This window comes from Protopterus annectens, chromosome 15.part0 (assembly GCF_019279795.1).
Source record: "Protopterus annectens isolate FY-2018-M chromosome 15.part0, PAN1.0, whole genome shotgun sequence".
NCBI lineage: Eukaryota > Metazoa > Chordata > Ceratodontiformes > Protopteridae > Protopterus > Protopterus annectens.
This window is the reverse complement of record NC_056749.1, coordinates 479036737-479063594: the sequence shown is the minus strand read 5'-3', so window position 1 is coordinate 479063594 and position 26858 is coordinate 479036737. Positions and strand designations below refer to the sequence as shown.

At 44.2% G+C, this 26858-nt stretch overlaps 1 protein-coding gene across 1 annotated transcript in view; it reads left to right on the top strand.

The window, feature by feature from the left end:
- The window catches only part of ATG4A (autophagy related 4A cysteine peptidase), a gene marked incomplete in the record, with an annotated part of 835516 nt that overhangs the window by 793729 nt on the left and 14929 nt on the right, over positions 1-26858 (top strand). The window contains 1 exon segment of the mRNA XM_044057209.1: positions 10505-10616. Within this exon segment, the coding sequence (XP_043913144.1) occupies positions 10505-10616 (112 nt within the window).

The window sequence follows — 26858 nt, the reverse complement described above, 5'->3', positions numbered from 1 at the left end:
CTCAGGCAGTATTGCTTCTCCTTTCTTATGGAATTGACTAATGGCAGTTGCCACAAGCTTCCTCAAAAACTGGACCTAGTGTCATAAAGCAAGGGGAGTTAAATACACCACACTCTCAAACATGTTTGCATGCTAATTGCCTAGATGATTCAGTTCTGACACCTTTTAAGCACCTTCTTTCGTGAGTATGTGCGGCAAGTCCTAAAGGAGGCAAGAAGATTTGGTATAGGAAGTCTTATATTGAAAAGTGTAAAGGATTTTTAGTTGGTGTGTAGCCAGTAACCAGGTTCCTTCTGGGATTATGTACCACTGATGCTGAAATATTTGTGTAAGTTGCTATCCTTTGATTTCCCTTATTCCTCCTTCAAGGTGTGTCTTGCAGCCATTTCAGCATATTTGCCTTTGGATCCAACCACTGTCTTCTCTGTTTTTAGTCAACCAATTTTTGCAGGGAGATTTACTCCTCAGACCTCCTTGTAAACAGGTCACTTCTTCTTGAGATCTTAACTTTCTGTTGGAAAAGTTAACCATGTCTCAATGTGTACCTGCTCATCAAGCAGATGTAAGATTCATTACATGGCTGACTGATGTTCTTCATGTTGCAGTCATCATCACATTTGGGTTATGCCTGCCAGGGTAGCTCTCAGCTGGCCTTGAATACCAGAGGCTTAGTATTTCTGCGTCAGTTGCTGTCACTTGAGGACTGACGTCAGGTTGTCAGTTTTATAAAGTTAGGCAGCCAACGCCATTACATCAGTCTTTCTTGCAGTGGAGCCCGAAGCAGAAGCAGTTCGCACAAGTGCGGGTCGACCACTACCCGAGTTTTTATCTCCGAATTGAAGTTGAAGTCTTCTAAAGCTAAGTACCCCTTTGGGGATCCTTTTTTCTTGCACTAACCGATGTCAGAAAAAGTTAACAATTGTCTTGCCTGTGGAAAGCAAATACCACACCAAGACTTCCACTCTTACTGCATCACTTGTTTAGGCCCAGACACCCGATGTCTCCCGTTGTCGCTTCTGTGCTTTGTTTAACACCAGAACTGTCTGTCATCAGGCCCTTATTGTAGCCAGATATTTAAGTTTACAGCCTTCGAATTCTGATATGGCTTCGGTAAGCCTTCCAACAGCAGATCTACCAACCAAACTAACTGTTATCTTCTCCTTGTTCACTCTTGTGAGTGGGGAAACCTTGTGTTGTACATTGGCATCCCCTATGCAAGAGTCCTGGGTAACGTGTTTGCTTACCTTATGGGTTTTGCTCCTTGGGCTCCATTGGGTGTAGGCATCCTTGTGGTGTTTGCTGTTGCTTTTGGTGAGTGCTTTAGAGATTGCTGAGGATAGGTATTGCATTTTTTATAGGCTTAAGAGGTCTTTAAGATTTGGGAAGATTGCTTTTTTAGTGCCTCATCTGTGGGCAGCCACGGTGGTGCAGCGGTTAGTGTTGCCGCCTCACAGCAAGAGGTTCTCCGGTTCAGTTCTCGGCTGGGGTGCCTTCTGTGCGGAGTCTGCATGTCCTCCCTGTGGTCGCGTGGGTTTCCTCTGGGTGCTCCAGTTTCCTCCCACATCCCAAAGACATGCAGTAGGTGGATTGGACACTCTAAATTGGCCCTAGGTGTGAGTGTGTGCATGTGTGTGCCTTCTGTGGAAGGTTGGGCACCGGGCTGGCAACTCGACACTGTAAAACTCCACTGCCAATCATAAGCAGACAGATGATCCGCTGTGGCGACCCCTAACTGGGAAAAAGCCGAAAGAAGAAGAAGAAGCTTTTTTAGTGCCTCACCATAAGTTGGTCTGCGTGTGGTGGATGTATAGTATATGCGTTCTTGACAACCTTGTTTGTAAGCAAGATTTTTGCATTCACTGAAATTGTATATGTGCATCTCTTGCACACTAATTTTTTTTCTTTAAGGATTAAATGGTTGATGTTATGTGATCCTATCTCGCCTACATTCTGACTGATGGGTTCGGAGCCGATCCCTCGGCTCCGACTTATGCTATAGAGCGAGGCCTCTAATTGGCTGAGCTATCTTTATCCCAGGATGCACCACCACTAATCCCCCAGATCTCGTTTGCCGCTTACAGAGCTTGGACGTGGTCTCAACATTGGCTGGGCTAAGTACTATATATTAGGCTTTTTTCCTGTCAGTATTTGATTCATTTAAAACCCAAAAGCTGTTTTAACGGCTATTCTTTGTGTACGAGTGTTTTTTTCTAAGATTTGGTAAAATTTGGTGTTTTTTTCCTGTCAGAGAAGATTCCGTTTAAGTTAGAGGGACCTTCCCCTGTGGTTACTACTTCTTGTGATTGTGTGTGGGTCAAGTACCCGTTTAAGTTAGAGGGTCTTGGCCCTCCTCTTTTTCCTTTTCTCTTTCTCAATCTTGTGTAAAAAAAAAAAAAAAAAAAAAGTTCTTTAGTTTAAATTATTTACACTAAGTTAGTGGCTTACATAATTGTGTTCTTGTGTGTCAAACCCTTTAGTGTTTACTGTAGTTATCTGTTTTTTGTAGCCTGAATACGTCTAAAGAGCATAAACCCTCCGGGTTTAAAAAGTGCACGAGGTGTGGCTTCAAAATGTCCATAACGGACGACCACTCCTCGTGCGTCTATTGTCTTGGTGCTAAACATCTGCAGGAATCGTGCAGTGTATGCCATGCGTTTTCCTCCAGAGTCCTCCAGGAGAGGAAAAACAAATTAATCCTCAAAGGATTAATCAAGCCTTCCTTCGAGGAGGCTTTATCTTCCTCTCCGTCTCCTTCTAAAAAGAGGAAAGCGCCGGCTCCGACCAGTCAGTCGGAACCGACTGCTAAGAAAACTAAGCAGACTTCTCCATCGGCTCCACGGACTTCGGAGCCGAGGTCGGAACGGTCTGCCTCGATGCCTCCAGCCTCGACCCCTCTGGTTTCGGAGCTGAGGTCTGGAGCATCGAGAGGCGGGTCACCCTCATCAGCTCCACTGATATTGGAGCCGATAAGGGTCATCGGCTCAGACTCTTCCCCTGGGCGAAGTCCTTATCGGCACCGAGGGAAATTTCCTTGAAGGTTTCCTCGGAGCCGATAATTGTTGAGTCATTTCAGAGCCGGTCCCCGAGCCCTTCGGAGCCGATGGAGAAATCGGTTCGGGCCCGATCGGTATCCTCGAGATCATCCAAGATGTCTGATTCGGACATCGACAGGGTGCTCCTTCGACTCTTCCAGTCTCCGGTGTTCCAAAAGATGGTTTCAGCTCCAGCCCATTTGGCTTCGGAGCCGATGGTCCACCCCCCTACTGTATTTCCTCCTCCAACAGCTTTGGCACCGTTGGAGCAGGTGCTGGTGGAACCAGTGGAGGTGTTAGGGTCGGGCCCGACCCTTGCTCCTACTCCGGCTCTTGGGTCGGAGTTCAGTGCATGGACTTCTTCCTTCGGCCCTGGGGAGGATTGATGCGTCCCAAGTCTCCCTCTTGGTGCATCGGCGGCAGGAGTACCGTCCACTGTGGGGGACACTCCCAGGATTCTGGTGGTCCCGCCTTCAGGGCTATGAGGAGTGCTTTAGCCAAATCTTCCTTGGCTACCTCCACAGTTTCCCCAGCTCCTTCCCTACATTTGGAGACTGGGTCGTTGGCAGTCCCCCTGTCTGTAGACAGCAGAGCCCCTGGGCCTCAGGTTACCCCCGCTGGGGTTTCTCCCCCTCCTGGAGGTCCTTCTGAAGCCTCTTCGGAGGAACCTCCCAGGAAGAAAACGTGCAAGAGGAAGCATGTTGACTCCCCTGATGAGTCTTTGACATCTGACACTGATCTCGATGATGCAGAGGGGTCCCCCAAGTCGTCCTCGGATGATGTCTCCTTTGCAGACATCCTAGAAGCCCAAAAACAACGAGGCGGCTGGCAGTCCAAACCTCCCTCTGCTGATGAGTCGGTGTTCCTGAAGGCCTTCGGGGCTCAGCCCTCCGCCTCCTGGGTGTCTCCGACCTTCAACGAGCTCTTGGATTTGATCTGTCGAAGGGCGTGGGAACACCCAGACTCTGTGGAACCGGTGCCCGCTCGTCCAAACAAATTTCTCCCCGGATAGAGAGTTAAAGGTGTGGCTGTAGATGCTATGGTGGTGGCATCTGCTACCCAGCAAGATGTAGCAGAGGCTTCTACGTCCGTCCATCCTCCTAATAAGGAGTCTAGGAGCATGGATCGGTACGGTAAGCGCACCCTTAGTTCAGCGGCCTTTACACTGAGGTCTTTGAACTACCTGACGCACTTTACGAGATTTCAGAGGGATCTGATTAAGGAGCTATCCAATACCCTCTTGGGTAACCTGCCTGAGGAGCTGGCCTAGATGGTTGGATCTCAGCTGGCTACAATGTCGTCCATTTCGAACTCGTCCATGAGGCTCATTTCGTTATCAAGGGGCGAATAAGCAGGTACAGGCATCGCTCTACGGAGACAAGCCTGGCTCCGCCTGTGTCATTTCGCGGAGGCCTTTAAGTCTTCATTTGCCGATGCCCCCTTTGATGGGTCCTCCCTGTTTGGACCCAAGGTAAAAGACACACTTACCCGCTGTGAACAGGAGGGTAAGACTCTGACTGCCGTAGGGGCACGATTTTCCACTCCCTTTCGGCCTTATCACAAGGCTAAAAGAGGAGGGAAGATGTGGTTCCGTAGATCTCAGAAGTCTTACCCCTCTCAGCAGGAAGGTTCCCCCTCCAGAGGCAGAGGAGGGGGAAATTCATCCAGAAGATGTCGTCCCAGAGGCGGCAGAGGCCCTCGCAACACTGAAGACCGCAAGTCCTTTCGTGGCTCTTCAGCTTTTCATAGTCCCTGAGGGATTGCCCGACTGTGCTGCTCCGGAGCCAGTCGGGGTCGTCAAGCACCTGAAGGCCTGGGAAGGGATCACTCAGGACCGATGGGTGCTTCGAATTATCGCCGGAGGTTACTCCATCCCATTCTCTTGCCCCCCCCCTCCCTCAGTCCAAAAAAATCCCGGACCCGCCTCCCAGTCAACGGGATACCGCAGCCTCAGAAATTTCAAAGCTGCTGCCAAAAGGAGTCATCCAACCGGTCCCCGCAGACCAGATCGGATTAGGGACTTACTCAAGATTTTTTTTGGTGCCAAAAAAGACCGGGGACTTGAGGCCCATTTTGGACCTAAGCAACCTAAACCGTTCAGTCAAGAAGTCCAAGTTCCGAATGGTCACTCTACAAACCATTCTCCCATTGTTGGAGAAAGGTGTTTGGATGTGCTCCATAGACCTCAAGGACGCGTATTATCATATCAGAATACATCAGACGTCCAGGAGACACTTGCGCTTCGGCCTAGGAGGCAGTCCTTTTCAGTTCCGTGCGCTGCCCTTTGGTCTCACCACAGCCCCCAGGGTGTTCACCAAATGCTTGGCAGTAGTGACTGCTCACCTGAAAATCTAGGATTCCAGGTGTTTCCGTACCTAGACGACTGGCTCCTAACTGCCACCTCCAAGCATCTACTTCTACGGAGCCTGCAAGCCACAATATCACTGGGCAATTCCCTTGGAATCACCTTCAATTGGCCAAAGTCTGTGTTGCTGCCATCTCAAAGAATAAGATTCATAGGGGTAGAGATAGATTCAAACCAGATGCGGGTCTATCTACCTGCAGACAGAATTCAAACCATTCAAAATCAGGTTCGAGCCTTACTCCCCAGGTCCAAAGCCCCAGCCAGAATGGTCCTACAGCTATTGGGATCCATGTCTGCCACAGTTCTGCTAGTTCCCTTGGCAAGGTTACACATGAGAATCCTCCGGTGGCTTCTTTCAACTCAGTGGTCCTTTCAGGAACTCCCTCTCAATCATCTCATATGGATCACAGAATCTTGCAAACGGGACCTTCGCTGGTGGCTAGTGTCCTCCAATTTGGATCAGGGACGACCCTTTGTTCTTCCTCCTCTGGCGGCCACATTGACCACGGACGCCTCCCAGACGGGGTGGGGGGGCATTCCCTGGGCAGGTCAGTCCAAGGCAAATGGCACCCGGAAGAGACCCCTCACATCAACATCCTAGAAATGAGGGCAGTACTCCTGTCCCTTCAAGCCCTTCACGATTATCTCCCTCGGGGCGTAATTGCTGTTCACTCAGACAACATGTCAGTTGTCTGGTACCTGAACAAACAGGGAGGGACCAGATCCTATCCTCTTTGCAGAGAAGCGATGAGAGTTTGGGAATGGGCAGTCACGACCAAACGCTTCCTAGTGGCTACTCACATACCGGGCAAGTCCAATATCATAGCCGACAGGTTGAGCAGAACCATCCTCTCTCCTCACGAGTGGTCTCTGAATATGACAGTTACAAGGCAGATTTTCAGCGAATGGGGAGTTCCGTGTTGCGACCTCTTCGCGACTCCTCTGAATGCGAAGTGCAAAGAATTTTTCTCCCTAACCCTGGCTCCGGGGAAGAGCCCCATGGACGCATTAGTCCATCCTTGGCCCACCGGCCTGCTTTATGCCTTCCCTCCAGTTCCTCTCCTCCCCAGGGTGATTCAAAAGGCATCTCTCTTAGGGAGCAAGATGATCTTAATTGCTCCTTACTGGCCTCGTCAAGTGTGGTTTCCCTATCTTCGCAAACATGCTCTGGAAGGTCCATGGTTCCTGGACCAGGTCCCAGACCTACTGATTCATCAGTCGGGACTACTACACCAGTCCCTACACACCTTAAAATTGACGGCCTGGCTCCTCCTCTTCCGACGATAGTCAGGAGACATACACTGGATCCAGATGTTGTGCACATATTATCTTCAGCCCACAAGTCTGCTACGAAGAAACTGTATTCTAGCAAATGGAAAAGGTTTGCTATTTGGGCTCAACTCCGGGGCCTGGACCCCATTTCTACTCCCGTGGCAGAAGTACTCAAATTCCTGACCTCTTTTCAATCAAGGCTCTTCAGTTTCTACCATCAAAGTACAATTGGCAGCGATTTCTAATTTTCATGAATCCATAGACCCACCTTTAATGAGCAACAGATTGTGTAAGACCTTCTTGAAAGGTGCTGCTCTAAGACCTCTGATTTCTCATCCTGCACCTCCATGGGATCTCGATATAGTGTTGCGTGCCTTGACTTCTTTCCCCTTTGAACCGGCAGCTACCTGTGATCTAAAGTTTCTATCATGGAAGACAGCCTTTCTAGTGGCGATTACTTCAGCCAGAAGAGTTTCAGAACTTCAAGCTTTGTCAGTGAAACCCCCGTACTTGGTTTTTCATACAGACAGGGTGTCCCTCAGACCAAATCCTTCTTTTGTTCCTAAAGTTTGTTCTACTTTATGCTTGCAACAATCGTTGGAGCTTCCAGTTTTTTTTCCCAAAATACTCCAATAAAGCGGAGTTTATTTTCCACACACTAGATGTCCACAGACAGTTACGTTTTTATTTAGATAGGACCAAACAATCAAGGAAAACAGATCAGTTGTTTGTATCCTTTGCAGAAAACAAATTGGGCAACGCTGTCACAAAGGTCACTATTGCCAAATGGATCAGGGACTGTATTACTCAAGCTTATATTTATTCTAACAAACAGCTTACCACCTCTGTCAAGGCTCATTCTACAAGGGCTATGGCTACTTCGGTAGCATTTCATTCTAAGCTTGCTATTGGTGACATTTGTGCTGCGGCTACATGGTCTTCCCCGCACACCTTCATTTCTCACTACAAATTAGATGTGGCACCTAGAGGACGAGCTTCATTTGGTTCCACAGTGCTCAGGAGTGTTTTCCAATGAGCCACCCGGGATTTAGGTGCTAGGGACGCTGTCCCATCAGTCAGAATGTAGGCGAGATAGGATCACATAACATCTTTTAGTTATGTACTCACCATAACTTCAGATGTTTGGGATCCATCTCACCTACATTCCTAATAACCCACCCTCCTTCCCCCTTCCTTGGAGATCAGAGGATATCAGAAGGTCCGAATCCTGTTGTTTCATCTTGAAACATCCAACAATGTTATATAAACAAGCTGTGCATGTGTGCATGAATGCGGACAAACAAGATCTGGGGGATTAGTAGTGGTGCATCCTGGGATAAAGATAGCTCAGCCAATTAGAGGCCTCGCTCTATAGCATAAGCGTGCCGAGTCAGAGCCGAGGGATCGGCTCCGAACCCATCAGTCAGAATGTAGGCGAGATGGATCCCAAACATCTGAAGTTATGGTGAGTACATAACTAAAAGTTTATGAACATGAAACAATTGCTACATTGTCTCAGGATGCCCATATCTACCAAGTTGGCTACAGAGATGTTTGAAAGTTGCATATTCATGTTATCTGGACCTGTATTTGGGTGAGCTGCTGTAGTTTGTGGACTGAGTTATACAGAGGTCTGCTTGGGTGTCTCTGGGGTTTGACACTAGACCAGGTTAGACCGTGCTAAGATTTGATAGTAGTGCTGTTTACTGTACAAACTAGCTGCTCTAAGATTGCCTCCAAGTAAAGGCTTTGTTTTAGCCACACTAACTTACAGGTTTCAGTTCTAAGGGTAGTTTTGTGGTTAAAATTTACTTTCTGGGCATTTGCCTCTGTAACACGACACTGCTAACATCTTGAAGTAAAATCATTAAAAAAGATAGCTTGCAAGTGTAATGCTACAACAAAACAACTTAACTACCTTGAAAAGGCAATTTCAAGTATCATGGGCCCTTTAGAATGATTTAAAGGCAAAATCAAGAAATAAAGGAAAAATGTAGCAGTAGCACTCTAAACAGTTAACCAGAATGCAAAACAATAAAATAAATCTAGTCTGCAAGGATGTATTAAATATTTAATCAAGCAGCAGGGCAGCCTATTGTTAGTGTAAGTCAGTGATTTTCAACCTTTTTCATCTCATGTCACACACAAACTAATTACAAAAATCTTGCTGCACACCAAAAAATATATTAAACATGACTGCTCAAAGTAGGCATTTGTGTACAGCTGAACATTTTTTGCTTAGGCATCGAAAAAGCATGCAACATCACCATGCAGAGCTACTGAAGTGAATGCTAGAATTTGTTCTGTGTGCTTATTTTTTATTACTATTTTTATATATTTTTGATGTAAAATAGTTCAGCTGCCTAATGCTTCAAACTTGCTGTAGTATGTATAAATGTTGGAGGAATCATTTTATGGTCAGAATATAACACTTTAAAAAAATATTCAGGTATTTTTTTTTGGTCCCTTACTCATAAATGCTTGGTTTGTTGCTAGTCACTGGAGATTGAAGATACTAAATAATGACATACATTTGAGTTTCAGACGATTTCCTTCAGAAAATTCATGCCAACACAAATATATTTATTTAAGCAAGTTTGTAAATTTTCAAGAGCAATAATTAAAATATGTTCCTATTTTTGAGGCTTTATTCCCCCTTTATTTTAGGCTTTATCCAAATTTCATCAGCTGAAAGGTCCAGAAGTGTGCAAACCTCTTCACTGCTGCTGGCAGTTGATCTCCCTCACACACACACACACACACACACACACACACACACACACACACATACACACATACACACAGTTCAGAACACAAATCATTTAAAATATGCTTCCATTTCGAGCCTTTGTCTCCTGTTAATTTTAGGCTTATCCAGATACCATGAGCAAAGAGGAGAGGTACTCAAACCCATACCTCTCACTTGTACAGATTTTTGCCTCATATTTTTGGTCTGTTTCTCATAAAGTTGTGGTTTTCTTGCAAATCTTTGAGGGTTGTAGTAAGAAAATAATGACAGTCATTTGAGTTTCAGATTTCGTACAGTACAGAAAATTCACGCTATTGCAAAACCTGTTCTATTTATTTTCTAAATTTGTAGAAGCAATATTTAAAAAGTGTCCCCATTTTTGATCCTTTGTCCAGATTTCTTGCTGTAAGAGGTTGGGAGGTATGCAAACATCTTAACTGCTGCCAGGGAATCACTCACTTGAGCTCATTCTTTAATGTCTCTTACACACAGTCTCTTCTGCTTTCATACACTCATTCACTGACACAAAATCATTTGATCACTGTCACTTTCTTGATCTCTCACACACACAGTCTCTTCTGCTTTCATACACATTCACTCACACAAGATTCCGTGATCACTCTCTGTCTTGAGCTCTCTCACACACATGGTCTGTTCTGCTTTCATACATGCATTCACTCACACAAGATTCGTCGATCACTCTCTCTTTTGATCTCTTTCACACACAGTCTCTTCTGTTTTCATGCACGCATGCGCTCACAAGATCACTATATCGCTGTCTCTCTGTCTCACACACACACACACTTACACAAGATCGCTCAATTGCACTCACTGATTTTAGCTCTAAATGCATTGCAGTGCATTTTATCTATTTAGCTTAAGAGTGCAAATATTTGTTCATAAAATCTTGTGGCACTTCTGTCGACCTCTCGCGGCACACCGGTAGAAAACCTCTGGTGTAAGTAGCTTTACTTTGCTTCTGATACATTTCCAAGAGACTAAAACTGTAATCTGATGTCTGCACACTGTTACAATATAAATATAAAGAAAAGCAACACTCATTACTGGATTTTTGTTTACCGTTAGGACATTTTAAAGAAGCCAAGTTTTCGAATGTTTGAATTAGTACAGAAGCATCCAGAACATTGGCCTCCTTTTGTACCTCCAACAAAACCAGAAGTGTCTACTACAGGAGCAGGTACAGTAAATTTGTGATTGTGGCATATTCAGTTGTTAGTGTATTAAGAAGCATTTCTGAATCTTTTCTCTGTTTTTTAAAAACATATATTTTCCATTTAATAATGTATTATAGTCTCTGTGATTATTGATTTATTATTAATATGTGCAACAATGGACTTCAGAGTAGTTTATTTATTTCTGTTTAAGTAATGACATTTGTGTTATCTATTCTTAGATATGCTTGTACCCACATGAGATGTGCAATTGACATTTAATATTAAAATGTTCATGATCTCTATTAAGAGTTTTGCAAAGTTGGTTTGCCTTCTGAGGAAGGGACATCTGAGGAATGTAACCTCAGTAGTTACTGGTATTGCAACGTTTGTGACCAGAAAGCTGGCCAGAAGAGGTAGTAATGTGCTGTAGTGGCAGATGGTCACTAAATGTTTTCCACATCAATGAACACTATGTAGGACTTTCCTTTTTATAGCCTTATTTTAATACCTCTCTAGAGAAAATCACAAGAGAGACATTCTGTGTTCTGTATTTCTTATATGTAATGTTTAAGTTAGCAATTCCCAGGCTTCAGCTAGAGGTAATTGCAGCTGTACCTAAATAAGATCCTCTAGAAAGGAGATTTGCCAAGATGTCTGAAGCCTACCCTATCCCAACCAGTCTCCCACTGGCCCATATCAGTTCTGGGACATAGCTTGTTTATATCTTGGATGAAACCCCCAGCTTCCATCTTAACAGACATATTTTGTATATAGAAAAGTTTGAGAAGAAGAAAAAGCGGTGTCTTAAAAAGTAGTCACAGTGTGACATTGTATCTGATGTTGTTAATCTTCTTTCCATCCATCACGAATGGATTTGGTTCAGAGCCCTCTGAACCAAGTCGGCCTTTTTATCAAGCTTGCACTAGCCAAAAAAAACTCTCAAGCTAAGTCTGTACCCAGAATGCCCTTCTCCCTGTTACCTCAGATCTCATTTGCCGCATAGCCGTAAAGCTGCATTTCAGCTGAGCTCTCAGCTAAGTGGAACTTTTTTGATATGTCTGAAAAATTTTGGATATCTTCATATTTTATTAAGCGATTTGTATTTCCAGTGTCTTTTCTTCTGTCTAACCTTGTTTTTTCCTCTCTACCCATTGGTAAACTTTCAAGTACCATTGTTGGTATGGCCTTTCCTCTCTTAACTCTTGTGGTATTTCTTCAGTACCATAGTTGGTATTCTCTCCTGTTTAACCTATTAGCTTTGAATTCTATTCAGGTGTTTCCCTTTTCTCTACATACCAGTGTATTGTTATTTTTGTGACTTTTTTGAACAGAGTTGACATTATTCTAGTAGTATTAAGCAGTTGGCCTGTGGTGTCTTTTCTATCAAGATGTCGGATAAGAAGGGTACTTCAGGTTTTAAGCATTGTACTTCATGTAAGGGCAAGTTACGTAATAATGATTCTCATGATGACTGTGTATACTGTTTGGGAGTACCCCACCTATTGGTGCAGCCTCTGTGTGACATTTGTCAGAGTTTCAGTCAACGCACTCTTAATGAGCGCAAAAATAAACTCATTCTGAAGGGTTACTCGAGTTTCCCTTCTCAGAGGCCATTTCTGCAATGGAGATCTCAACCCCTCCTACTAAGGACAAAAAGAGATCCCACTCTGTTCCTTCTTCACCATCAGGTGATCAGAGCAAGCCTGTGAAATTAAAGGTCCCAAAGTTATCTTCAGAGCATAAGTCTGCCTCTACGGCACCATCTTCCTCAGCTCCAACCATCTCGAAAATCTTCGATACTGGTGCCTGTTTCGGCACCGATCATAGACCTTACTACACCTAATTTGCTCTTCGGTACCTGTGGACACTTTGGATCAGGTCACACCTTTGACTACTCCATTAGCTTCCATTTTGGAACCGACCATTTTGTCTCAGAGTGCCACTACATCAGCGAGCATTGTACCAACCTCACTGGATTTGACCCCTTTACTTCTGGTCTCAAAACTAGAGACATCAGTGTCAGCAGATCTTGGACCACGGACCTGATACTCCCCTTCCATAGATCCGTTTCTGGGCCAAGTGTATAACCTCTTCGTCGAATGTCCTGACTCCCCAACCGGAGTATCCACTAGATCCACCAGGAGCATGTTGGAACACGACGTGGTGCATCTTCTAGACCAGCTGTTGTTAGCCAGGGGGATCCCCTCACTTTCTAAGACCCATCCACCTGCATGACTTGGGTTGTCTTATCCACAGACTCCATCTTACACTCCTCTTTCGACCATCTTGGTTCCACAGCCTTCTGCTCCAACATCCTTCTTGGAACCCATCACCTCTGCACCTATGGTGCATCCTCACTCTGGCTCCAAGTTTGACCCTTTGGTTCCCACTGAACTGGTCCTTCCTCAATTTGGGGATTGGGAGACGGGCTCATTGGGCTGGGTATGGAGCTGCCTCTCTCCTCGGTTCCATCCTCTGCGCTGATAGCCGAGTCTGCGCCGATCCTGCTTGAGGCTCCATCTTTGGGTGCAGGTTCATCGGTGCGGGGTGTGACCTTGGTTCCAGGCTCCCCATCCCTCTTCGGGCGGGCCTACCTTCCGAGTGATGTAGTGGGCACTTGCTTCTGGCAGCACTCATTTGATGTTGGAACCCCAGTTTTCACCCCCTGAGCTACAGCTGTCACAGACCACCCCGGGACACCGGGCAGAGAAGCCGCAGAACATCCCTGTTCAGGATCCTCACTCTTCCGAGTCCTCCTCAGAGATCCCCACTGAGGAGCTTCTCGAAAGAAGATGTGTAAGAGGAGGCACAAGGACTCACCTGAGGAGTCCTTAACAGAAGACACGGATTACAATGATGGTGAAGGGTCCTTCGGAGACATCCTGGAAATGTTAAAGCAGAGAGGTGACTGGAAGACCTCCAACTCTTCATCTGAGGAGTCCGTGTTCCTGCAGGCTTTTTGCGCCTGGCCTTCTACCTCTTGGGTGACCCCACTTGCCGACAAGCTCGTCATCCAGCGAGCTTGGAAGAGCCCTGATTCCATTGAGGCAATCCCTCGGAGACCAGGCAAAATTCTTTCCCCTCCTGAGGAGAACCCGCATTGGTCCATAGGATTGCCAGTTGATACTATGGTAGTGGAGGCAGCCACAAAAAGGACTTGGCTGAAGAAAGTCCCGCTGTCCCCCCACCCAACAGGGAGTCCTTGGCAGTGGACAGACTTGGGAAGCATGTTTTTGCATCAGGGACCTTTGCTATATGGTCCCTGAATTATTTGGCATGTTTTACGAGGTTCGTGAGGGACTTTATCTCTGAACTTTCTGGGACGCTAGCAGGACAGTTGTCTGACAAGGTCAGGGACAACGTGGCCTCGCAGCTCGCAACCCTGGAATCAATATCCAACTTGTCCATGACGTTGCTGTCACATGCGACCGAAGGAGTGGCTACAGCAGCGGTTTTGGGCATTGTTATGAGGCATCGTGCCTGGATGCGCATTTGTGACCTCGCAGATCCCTTCATGTCTTCCTTTTTGAATGCTCCCATCGAAGCTTCATCCCTTTTTGGCTCCAAAGTGAAGGACACGCTAGCCAGGTGCAAGCAAGATGGAAAGACCCTGTCTGCTGTAGGCCTACGGTTTTCCAACCCTCAACGTACCTTCTCCAGGAATCAGAGGAGTGGAAAAATGTGGCATAAGAAATCTCAGGGTCCTTTCCGTGCTGCACGCACGTGGTAGTGATACCCCCCAGAGGCAAAGGGGGTAACAATTCTGGAAGATGCCCCTATAGAGGCAGATGGGGTCCTTGTAACCAAGGCTCCAGGGACCCTCTCTGGACAGCTTCATCAGCGCTGCTGAGGAGCAGCCCTATTGCTTACCTCTGGAAGCAGCCGGGAGTCATTTCTCTCTGCAGCAAGCTGCCTGGAAATCTACCACCACTGATTGTTGGGTGCAGAGTATCATGACCAGAGGTTGCACTATTTCCCATGTTCTTCATGTTTCACTGTTGCAGTCATTACATTTGGGTTATCTGCTTGCAATAGCCCTCAGTTGGCCTGATTAACAAAGTCTTGGGTCCTGCGTCAGTTGCTGTCCCTTCTTCCATGACGTCAGGTTGTCAGGGGTATAAAACATGTAGCCGACGCCATTACATCAGTCTTTCTTGCCATGCGGTGCCCGAAGCAGAAGCAATTTGCAAGTGCCGGTTAGCCGACTCCGGAAATTTTAGTTTTCGAGTTTCAGAACCGAAGTCTTCGACTAAAGCTAAGTACCACGATGGGGAAACTTTTTCTTGCTCCTTAACGATGTCAGTAAAAGTTAATAATTGCATTACTTGTGGGAAGCAAATACCTCACAAAAGATTTTCATTCTTACTGTATTCCTTGTCTAGGCCCTAACCACGACGTACCTTGCTTTCGGTTTTGTGCTTTATTTAATCAGCGCACTGTCCGTCGTCGGTATATTTTTGCTTCTAAATATTTTAGTTCTCAGTTTACTTATCCAGAAATGCCGTCGGTTAGCCATCCGACTACCGGGATTCCGAAAAAACGCAAAGATAAAGACAGAGACAGGCCGCCAAAGTCCAAAGCTGCCGATGACACTTCTCCTAAGCCAGTCGCTAGTTCGCCGGTACTCAGTGAGGCACTTTCGCAGCCCCTGATATCCGCTACTTGTGACTCGCAGGCCTCTACTGAGACCCATTCGGAGTCCGGTATGCCGCGAGATGCTTCAGCTGTGGAACCTATGGATGTCTCTACCTTGGATGGGTCTGGAGCCGCTGTGCAGGCACCAGCTTCTGAGGGTGTATTCAGGCCTACAGACTTGCATATTAAACCGACGCCTCCTTCCTCATTTAGGCCAAAATCTCGAACCATGCCTAAGTAACCGACGCCCAGGCCGCATGCTCAGGCCTCTAGGCCTAAAAAATAAATTATAAGAATGACTGAAGATCTTAATAACTCTAATCAGGGGAAGCCAACCTCCCTTTCTAAGAGACCTAGGACTGAAGTTGTTTATGAATCTTCTGAACAGAATTCTGATTTTTCTGATTCTTCTGATGATCTGGATTTGCCCTTATCTACTTATGAGGGCTCTATTCCCTCTGCTTCCCCTCCAGAGGATTTTTCTTTTGGTGAGACCTTACATACTCTAAGGGAGCTTTTCCACTGGGAAAGCCAGGATTTTTCTGATTCAAAAAAGAGGCTTTGGGATTTCTTACCCCTGCCTCAGCATAGGCCTTTACCTGTACCTCCTGTACTAGACATTGTTGATGATGCCTTTTCAGAGTCTAGTTTGGCCCCTGATTCTTTACCTCCTGCTCCCAGAAAACCTGACCGATATTACAGGGTTCCTGATTCTCACAAGTTCCTTTTCAAAAATCCTATTGCGGATCCAGAGACTATTTCACAGGGACCCAAGGGCATTAAGGCTTCTACTGCTAAAAATCCTACCCCCTCTGATAGAGACTCCTGGGCGGATAAATGGGGTAAGAAAGTTTACACTTTTGCAACCTTGGCCATTAGGGCTTTAAACTGCCAGGTTTCATCTGTTAAAGTTTCAATGGCATGTTATTGGATTGCTTAAACAGAAAATTATGTTACTTCCTGACTCTGCTGAAAATAAAGAATTACAGGATTTAATGCATTCTGCTGAACAGGTTGTAAAACTACTTTGCAATGTGGATTTGATTCATTAGAGGCCTCTTGCAGGGCTGCTGTTACTGAGTCTGTGCTCAGAAGGCATGCTTGGCTTAAGGAGCAAGGTTTGCCTGATCATGTTAAAGCTAAATTGTTGGATTCTCCTTTAAATCAGGACCGCCTGTTTGGCAACAAGGCTGAGGAAGTTCTTAAAAAGATGGAAGATAAAGCTAAATCTATGCAAACTGTTAAAGATTTCTTACAAGTTCAGCCTCCTAGATTTAGTAGGCACTGGCCCTCAAAAAATTGGTCCTTTCCAGCCCCTTCCAGGTCTTCTCAAGCCAAACCCAGACACAGCAGAAACCCTAGAGGCCTACCACCAAAACAGGGGACTACCGTTCGCATTACCCCCTGATTCCCAAATCTTAACAACAGACGCATCAGACTATGCATGGGGGGGGGGGGCTCACCTGGCAGGGAAGTGCATTCAGGGCAAATGGAACCCAAGTCAAATGCACCTGCAAATAAATCAAAAGGAAATGTTAACTGTACAGAATGCTCTTGACAGCCTTCAAGGACCACATTCTTCCAGGACAACTAATGGTAAAGACGAACAACACTGTCACATGGTACATAAGCAGGGGGGTACACATTCTTACCCCCTCTGCAGACTAGCCATGGCATTGTGGAACACAGCCTTGAGCTACCAAGTGAATCTACAAGCTCAATTCCTGCCAGGAAAACTATATACACTGGCAGGTGGACTAAGCAGAAACCTCATGGACCCACATGAGTGGAAACCAGCACCAAGGATTTTCAACATGTTGGCAAGCAAATGGGGAAGCCCAGATATAGACCTGTTTGCCTCCCCCCAGAACCATCAACTGGACAAATTTTGCAGAAGGATTCCCCACAAGCTAGCTTGTAAAGTGGATGCTCTATTCTTCAGTTTATGCCTTTCCTCCTCTGCCTCTGCCCTCCAAGGTACTACTAAAGATCAGACAGGACAAGCCAAGGACAATTTAAATTGCACCAGACTGACCTCGCCAACACTGGTACCCACTCTTGCGCAGTGTGTTACGCTTGGCTTCATGGCACCTGCCTCATACTCCTTCCCTGTTGTCTCAGCAGGAGAACCAGATTCTGCAACCTCAGCTGCAAACCCTGAACCTAGCACCCTGGCTAATTACCTAATCTCTCCTTTACCATCCCTCAGTAAATCAGTGATGGATATCATTTTAGAAGCAAGGAGGCCTAGTACTAGAAAATCTTATGCTGCAAAATGGAAAAGGTTCTGTGCCTGGAACCCCTCTCAAGGAATGAATGCAGCAGTGCCCAATTTACCTCAGATTCTACAATACTTGACTGAGATGCTTCATAAGGGCCTGTCTTTTTCTTCCATCAAAATTCATGCCTCAGCCATTTCAGCTCATTATAGCACTGAGCCTACACTTTTCTCTCACCCACTGCTCAAGCAGTTCCGCAGAGGGACCAAAAAGTAAAGGCCACCCAGGAGCACTTCAACTCCAGCCTGGGATCTTAACTTTGTCTTGGAAAAACTCACTCTTCCTCCTTTCGAGCCAGTTGCTACTGCAGATTTAAAATTTATTTCCTGGAAAACAGCTTTCGTTTTAGCAATCATTTCTGCAAGAAGGGTATCTGAATTACAGGCCCTTATGATAGTGGAACTTTTCATCATCTTTCATACAGACTGGGTGTCCCTCAGAACCAATCCCTCCTTCATGCCCAAGGTGGTATCCAGTGTGGCTCTTAATCAGTCCATTCATTTGCCTACCTTCTTTCCTAACCCACAGAGCAAAGGGGAATGAATACTGCACTCTTTAGATGTGGACAGACAGCTTAGATTCTACTTAGGGCTAAACCTCAAAGGAAATCTGAACAACTGCTGGTGGCATTTGCTGCAAGGACAGAGGGGAAAGCTATTTCAAAGCAAACCATTTCAAAATGGATAGGCCACTGCATTCATTTCTGCTATAAGCACCATGGAAAACCTATCCAACAGGGCATCGGACCCCATTCAACCAGGGATGCATCTACCTCTACAGCCTTTCTCAGTGGTGTCCCTACTAGGGACATCCTAGAAGCTGCTACCTGGAGTTCTGTATATACTTTCACCAAGCATTATCATTTACCAATTTTCTCTAAATCCAGAGCTGGTTTTGCCACTGCAGTCTTGCAGGGCCTTCTAGCTGGTCCTAATTCTATTTAAATTCCTCCTCCCATCCTTAGCTTTGGGAATCTACCCAAATGTAATGACTGCAACAGTGAAACACGAAGAACATAGTACAGTTGTGTACACTTACCATAAATGTAGATGTTAGAGTATTCACTGTTGCAGTCCTGGTTACCCTCCCTCCAGCCCCCTTTCTTCTTTTGGCTATACATCTACTCTCACTTACTCTGCTCTAAAAGCTTTTTGGTGTATTTGCTTTTTTGTTGGAGGTATATCCTTCTATTTATAGATTTGATTGCTTCCCTTTGGGGGGGCACCTGACATCTGGGGCAAGAAAAACTGATGTAATGGCATCGGCTGCATGTTTTATACCCCTGGTGATCTGACGTCATGGAAGAAGGGACAGCAACCGACGCAGGACCCAAGACTTTGTTAATCAGGCCAACTGAGGGCTACTGCAAGCAGATAACACAAATGTAATGACTGCAACAGTGAATACTCTCGAACATCTACATTTATGGTAAGTGTACACAACTGTACTTTTCTTGTCAGCCAAATTTTCCAAGAAAACTTCCCAACGTTCCAACCAGTTAAAGGGAAAAAGCAGCTTCAGAGATTATAAAGCTGTCTCAGAGTCATCTAACCAGTCCCACCAGACCAGTGTGGATCTGGATTTTACTCGAGATTCTTTTTGGTTCATAGGTTTATAGGTTGGTACTAGGCAATCGGCCCTAAGGCCTATACAGACCTAGCCATAACAATTCCCTGGCCATTTCTTCCCACAGTATTTACTTTGGTGCCAAAAAAGACAGGGGACTGGAGACCCAGTTTGGATCTCAGCAGCTTAAATGAGTCTGTCACCCAAACCAAATTCCGGATGGTCACGGTTCAGTCCATTCTCCCCTTTTTAAGAGAAGGAGATTGGATGGGCTGTATACATCTCCGGGATGCGTATTACCACATCAAGATGGACAAACACTCCAGGAGTTTGCTTCACTTCTGTCTAGGAGCCAGCCATCATCAATTCCGTGCCCTGCCATTCGGTCTCTGTACAGCCCCCCCCCCCCCCCGAGTGTTTGCGAAATGCATGGCAGTGTAACGGCTCACTTGAGACTAAAAGGATTCTGGGTGTTTCCATATCTGGACGACTGGCTCCTTACTGTTCTAACTAATACTCATTGACAGAGGTCATCATGTATGTTTCAAGATAAAGTATTCTGACACCTTGCATGTAGTATGGTTATGGAATTATTAATGCAAATATGAATAAGCAATATTTAACGCCTAGAGATACAGTAGAAAGTAACTACAGAAATGCCTGGAGGCGCACTCAGCTGTAATGAGTTAAAGATGGCCAGTGTGCTTTTACTTAAAGCTAAAAGTTAATGTTTTCTGAAAGCATATAAGCTGTTTTTCACATCTGGAAGGGAAATAATGATAAGATAAGAACATACAGCAGTTAGTGTAAGTATGAGCAGAGGCTGTAATATGTGCCTTAGCGTGGATATTTTTAGGTTAGTTAATGCATGTGGCTGCAGCTGTCGATTTGGGACATGTGGGGGCAATGCTCTCCCATGTTAGTTAGTACTAGGTTCAATATGTTTGATCTTCTGGTTGGAGTGCACAATGTCTGAACCAGGGTATTTGTGCTGATGAAGTCCAGAAAACATTGTGGCTGTAAGTCAGAGGCAGTGTATGTTTTCTATTCTATAGATGGATAGCTAAAGTTTCCCATGAATAGGGTATTTGCTTTGATGATGAGCACATGTAGTAGGTCTAGGTAAGTGTTGTGAACTTTGTGGGTCATAGTGTGTGACCTTTAGCTAGCCAAGATGTAAGGAGCTTTGTCTGTGGAAACTTAGAGGTGGATGAACTCCAGAGCATCATCCTGTTTAACCAAATTGGAGTTGTATTTGTTGCTAATGTAGACTGAGGCACCTCCACCTTTAGCCCCTGTGTGTGGAGCTGCTGTTCTACTTGTGTGCAACTCACTATAGCCTTCCACTGGCAGAGTACTTATTGTAGCTTTCAGCCAAGTTTTGGTAACAGCACAGATGTGTACATTCTTGAGCATGAGTAGAGCTTGTAGGGTGTAGGGTTTCTTGTTTGGTTCCTAGCATTAAGACATTAAGGTTACATTGAGGGTTTTTTTTTTTTTTGCTGTGTTGGTAGTTTTCTCATTTTGACATACCAAAAAAAAGGCACTAAGGAGTGCATAAAGTTGTAGCCAACATCTGAAATCCCAGGGGGGGCAGGTGCAAGACATCCTCTTAGCAAAGCAATATGGTCTCTTAACTGTGTCCTTCCATGCTGATAGATAATAGATTCCCCTAGAGTGACACCAGAAACTAAGCTAGTTATTAAAATCAGTAATTTTCTGTTCATACTGTGGCATCATCCTTGGTGAAAGTAGAATGCTGCTCAATGCAAGGCATGTACCTGTCTGTGATGCACATTCAGAGAGCTGCATAATGGCTGTTTTCATAAAGTTCAGTGAGATGCATCTCAGGTCATTTACACACACATGGACTATGATAGAACCTTATTGGACCTGTGATGCAGTGACTTAAGTATACTGGGTAAAGTGTCTGCTTGCCTTATGGGCTTTGTTAGGGAGCCACTGGATGTAAGCTTGTGTGATGCTAGGTGTTGCTTTTAGTGTGTGCTTTACTGATTGGTGAGGACAGGTGTTGCCTTTTGACGGCTTAGGAGGATTTTGAGGTTTGGAGAGGTTTCTTTCTTGGGCCTCAGCATAAGAAGGTCTGTGTGTCCAGTGAGCAGTACATGTGAATGGTGTAGTGTGTGTGTTCTTGACAACCTTGTTTGTAAGCGAGATTTTTGCCCCCCAAGAAAGTTAGGTATACGTCTCTCTCATACGGTTTTAATTTCCTTGAGGATTCAAAGGTTGTCTGAATTTATGAGACATTTGCTGCATTGTCACAGGTTGCCCACATCTACCAAGCTGGCTACAGAGTTATTAGGAAATTGCAAGTCCATGTTGTCAGGACCTGTATTTGGTTTTAGCTGTAATGGTTTAGGGACTTGGTTTTACAGGTGTCACCTGAGTGGTGTCGAGGGTTAAGGTTAGTGATCTAATAATAGTTTTGGTTGATGAGCCAACTATCTGCCCTAAGCTTAGCTCCTTTAGTTTGCCAAAAGTGAAAAGGTATCAGCCTTTCTGTGTTACGGGTTAAAGTCCTAAGTGCTAGCTTTATGCTTGCCACTATACAGAATACTGCTATCCACCACTGCACAGTGAACAGCTTCCCTAAACCATGCCTAAAACTGACTCCTTTGTCCTCTCACCAATAAACAACTAAACTTTGAGTTCCCTGGAGTGCTTCCACAGATACCAGAAAAAAAACTTATATTACAAGATGGATGCTTCTAGAACTGTTTAATGTAAAAGCACAGCAGAAGTGGCTCTCAAGTGCAGATTATCATCAAACAACTTAAGTCATTAACAAGCCTTGTGGCTGATGAAACAATCTCACTTTAAGCCCCCCTCTGTGTTTCCCAACTTAGAAAAACCTTTCTACCTTTGTACTCCCACTAAAATTGAAGTCCCACTCTTCTTAATGTCAAAATACACTTAGCCAAAAGAGAAAAGGTATCAGAAACAAATCAAACAACTAGCTACAAGTAATTCTTACTTAAGCCTGCCTTTGTGTATCCCAACTCAAGACAGACCAGGTTATCTTTTTTCTGCTGCTAGAATTGAAGTCCTAGTCTTCATAATGAAAAAAAAAACACTTCAGTTAGCCATAAATGAAAAGGAAGGTACCAGAAACAAATAAACAACGAACTACAAGTAATTACAAGGCATTTCAAATGCCAACAAGCCAGCAGTGAGGAAACACACATTTTTAAGGCAATTTCAAAGTACACTTACAGTCTGAGGAGCTGCTTTCTAGTTTCTTCTGGAAATAACCAGTAAGATGAGCAAAGGTGGTAAGACTGGGAGGAGCTTCTAGGGCCAGGTATACAGAAGATGAGACTGGGAGGACCTTTCAAGTCCAGATGCATAGGAGGGGTGGCAGCTGAAAAGCCTCCAGGTATAAAAGGACAGTAGGAATAGGGTGAGTGGGTGGGAAACAAAATTCAGAAGGGACCTAGTAAAAATGCAATAAGATGAGGGCCAACTGAGAACATCTAGGCACAGTACAGAAACCAAAAAACACTGCAGAGTATAAAAATGTGTTAAATTAATAATTTCAGATGAAGAGCAAACACAGTACACAATATTTTGAGAGTAGTTTAAGTGTAGTTCCCTGGATGCAAAATATAATTGAAAGGCTTTGTTTTCAAGCTTCTAACAGTCTCTTGCTGTTATCCCTCTTTTTTTTCTTGCTATCCTTCTAAGGATTTGGCAGGCAACCTTCTCCCTCATTCTGTTAGGACCCTTCTCCCAAACCTTGGGGACATTTCTTAGTAGATGTGCTCTTGTCTTCACAAGTAAGGGTTGCAACCAGTTTGGGAACAAGAAAAACTTGAAAAAATGAAGCTGTCTAATGACTCTTTGTAACTCATTGTCCTGACATCAGAAGGAAGGGCATCTACTGGGCCTGGGGGAAGTGAACAGGTCTCTAGTATTCAGGCTGACTCTGGCTTCCAAAGGCAAGAAATTCCAAGTAGTTGTGCAGTAGCCTATGGACATTGTCAGTCTTGTCCTTTAAATAATAGGATCTCCCCAAGGCACACCTCTGCAAAAGTTTTCACTGAAATTATTGTCATTCTGTAATAGTCTGTGAACATTACATTAGTCCCTGTCCCTTGAGTAGCAGATGCTCTGCCTTCGGGCACACCTCTGCAAAAGTTTTCATTAAGATTATTGTCAATGTGCAGTTGCCTATGGATATTACATCAGTTCCTGTTCCTTACATAGCAGGAGCTCTACCACAAGGTACACCTCTGCAGCAGATTTCACTGAGATTGTTGCTGTTATATTAAAATATTTTTAGCAGTGGTCCTGCAAGCCTTGGGTGAAAGGAGGTCCACGTCTCTCACTTGTCCGGATTTTCGCAGAATGTCCAGATTTTTCCTGATGTTTTTGCTTCGTTCCATGTAAAAGTTGTAGTTTTCTGGCAAATGGCAAATCATTGAAGATGGAAGTTGCTAAATAATGACATTTGAGTTTCAGACTTCATATCCTTCAGAAAATGCATGCTAATACAAAACTTTTTATTCTATCGTCTTTCTAAGTTGTAAGAGCAATATTTAAAATCTGGCCATATTTTAGGTCTTTGTCCCCCCCCCCCTATTATTTTTGGCTTTGACTTTATTTCTTGAGATAGGAGGTTGAGAGGTATGGAGGTGACTGATCTTGTAACATATTTTTAATTGAGCAAGGACTTTATTAGTTACAAAATCTGAATCTGTGGTAAAGAAAGTGTATGGTCAAGTATTAGGTCTAGGTATCTTTGTTCAGTGACATCAATTATTATTTTCCCATTAAGATGTATTAAGAGAATAGGAGGAATAGCTGGTAATTGCTTGCCTGAGGCAAAGACCATGGCATTGATTTTCTTATGCTTAATTAGTAGCTTGTTAGTAGTGGACCATATGGAGTGAAATTAACATGTAACTTGGTTAGCATGTCAAAGCGGGTAGTACTGGATTGCAGGAATAACATATTAACATACATTGTTAATTTAAGATTTGGTAATTCTAGTGGGAGACCATTAATGAAGAGCAGAGAAGCTAGCACAGACCCTTGTGGTACATCTGTATTACGTTTACCAGCAGTAGACAAGACAGGGCCATGAACCTGGAAGGTTCTATCTTTTAGATAGCTGTGAAACCAGCAAGCAGTGTTGTGCTGCTCAAATAAGAAATCTTGCAATCCTGTTAATTACTGAGCTGAGTTTGTCAGTGTCTGCCTAGTTGCAATTAAGCAGGATTTAACTTCCATATAGGAGCAAAGGAAGAACATCTACATTGGCAATGGTGTTTTTAAAAATGAAGTGAGGATGCCTCTTAAATGATACAGTAGTCCCAGATGTGTACAAGTCTTTTCCATAGCAAGGGGGTATATGCTCAGAGAATGATCAGATGTCATTCTCCTAGCTCCTTGCTTACTAAGACAACCATGGTTCCCTGTTCTAAGAGATCAGTGGCTGAGCCATTTCTGCACTCAAGCATCATTTCCCTTGGTTTGACAGTTTGGATGTTCACAGATGGATACTAAATACAAAATAGCTGTCTTTTTGCCTTTACTGCTACAGTGGTATGACCTGCATTAAAAGAAATTAAGTGATTTTGTACAAGAAAATCTAATGGCAGAAGTAAGAACGTCCTCCCTATCTGAAAGGACCAGGTTTATTGTTTTGGCAAAAATAATGTCATAATTCCATCCCCCATTTCAGTTCCCTAGATTCTGTTTTGGTACTGCATTATATGATGCTGCCTTGGTTTACTGTTCTGTAATTGCCTTATGTTTTGTATATTTGTACTTTCACCCATGTTTTCTCAAACAGCTGTGAAAGCTTTTGAAGGTGGTTCAGTGATTTGAGACCTCCAGTATATACTTTAATCCCTTTTTGAGGCCCACAATTTTTTTATTGAAAAACTAGCTATTCTTTTTTAGCATCTTCCAACAAATGTTAGACATCTTTTTGGAAAGCAGATTTCTTAGCTGATGGAAGAATTTCTGAGTTGCAGTCCTTAAATTTAAAGATTTCTACAAGTTGTCATTAACAAGTAACCTATCCTTCATACGCAAGTTGTTGTAAAAAATATCTGAACTAGTCTGTTCATATGCCTGTTTTCCTAACAGGAGAATGAATTTGAATGAGTTGTACATACTGTTGATGTACATAGAAACACTTGTCTACCACATTAAAAGAAAATCACTAAAACAGACTTAGCTGTTTGTCATTTACGAAAGCCGCAGTTACCCAGTTTATAAACAGATCTTAGCCAAGAGGTTAGCTGAAAGGTGAAGTCCTCAGTCCACCATGTCAGTGGCTAATATAACAGCCTTCCACAAAAATTCATCTGTCCAAACTTTTCCCCAGCATTACAGACTAAATGTCCATTCTAGACATACAGCAGGTTTTGTGTCAGTTTCGTACTTGATGCTATAAACCACCCATCTGCTTCTGTGAACTAGGGGTATACTTTTTTGATATTATGGAATTTATAGCATAAATGGAAAAGTATCAAGCAACTAACCACTAATATCACAAACCACCTGTAAATATGCAGTCTACTACCTTTCAACCAATCAATTCTACAGATAAAGCCAACACATGCTCATCATTCCTGTGACTACTCATTTCTGACCTTACCTACACAAAACATTGATCTTAAGCCATAAACCAGACATGTGAATGTACTCACCAGCACACTGATAAATAGACCCCCTACAAACCTAAATTCTGTCAAACATAGCAACAGTCAGTTACTCTACAAGAGAGTACCATGCACACTACCATTGCTTAAACCCATGTATGGTGTGGCATCCCTTCATTGGGCCAGTAATCAAGGAGCTTCTATCCTCAACACTGACTCCAGTGAGGGATGTTCACTTGGAACAAAAATAGATACAGTATTTCCAGATGCAGCTTTTTTCACCAAACACAACTTCCCTTAAGACCACACAGGAAGCACATTCAGTTCTGGGGCTGAGTTTTTCTCTCTCTCCCCAGGCCCCAAATAAGACTCCCCACTTACACAGCTGTAGAGTTGAGTCCTCATTTGTGTGTTCCAAGCTAAGTCCTCCACCACCCTCTATGTGTCCCAGCTCCAAGTAGCTGACACACACACACACACACACACACACACACACACACACACACACACCTGGGAAAGGCTGCACAGATTTACCAGGTATGCCCCTCTGCCCGGACTATAAGGTATATACTGCCAGCAGAATACTCCAAAGCCAGCTACTCTTAGGCTTTTACAAGGATACCCAGTTATACTGAGTAAATTAATACTAATACAAATGGCAGTATTTGACCAATGCAAGGCTTTCAGGAGTGGCCACAGTGTCGCTAAATAAATATAAGTACTTTCAAAGGTAAAATATTCTCTAAAAGACCAACCACTATGTTGTGTCTTTCGGCGTTTTCCCGGTTAGGGGTCGCCACAGCAGAACTCCAGTCCACTAATGATTGGCAGTAGATTTTTACGTGCTGGCTTGCCGGGCCTAACACACAACCTTCAACGAAGGAACGCCCATTCACGCATGTCGCCACACAGAAGCCGCTCTAACTGAGAATCGAATGGGCAACGTCTAACTGTGAGGCGACAACGCTACCGCAGCACCACCACCGCAGTGTTTCAAAAGACCAACCACTATGAAAAGTTTAAATATATTTAATAATAAAAGAACATATATCTGTTTACAATAAACACTAGAGTTTGAATCACAGGAAATATTAAAAATAGCACAGATGGAAAGGTTCACACAGATACAGAAAAACAATACTTAACTAAG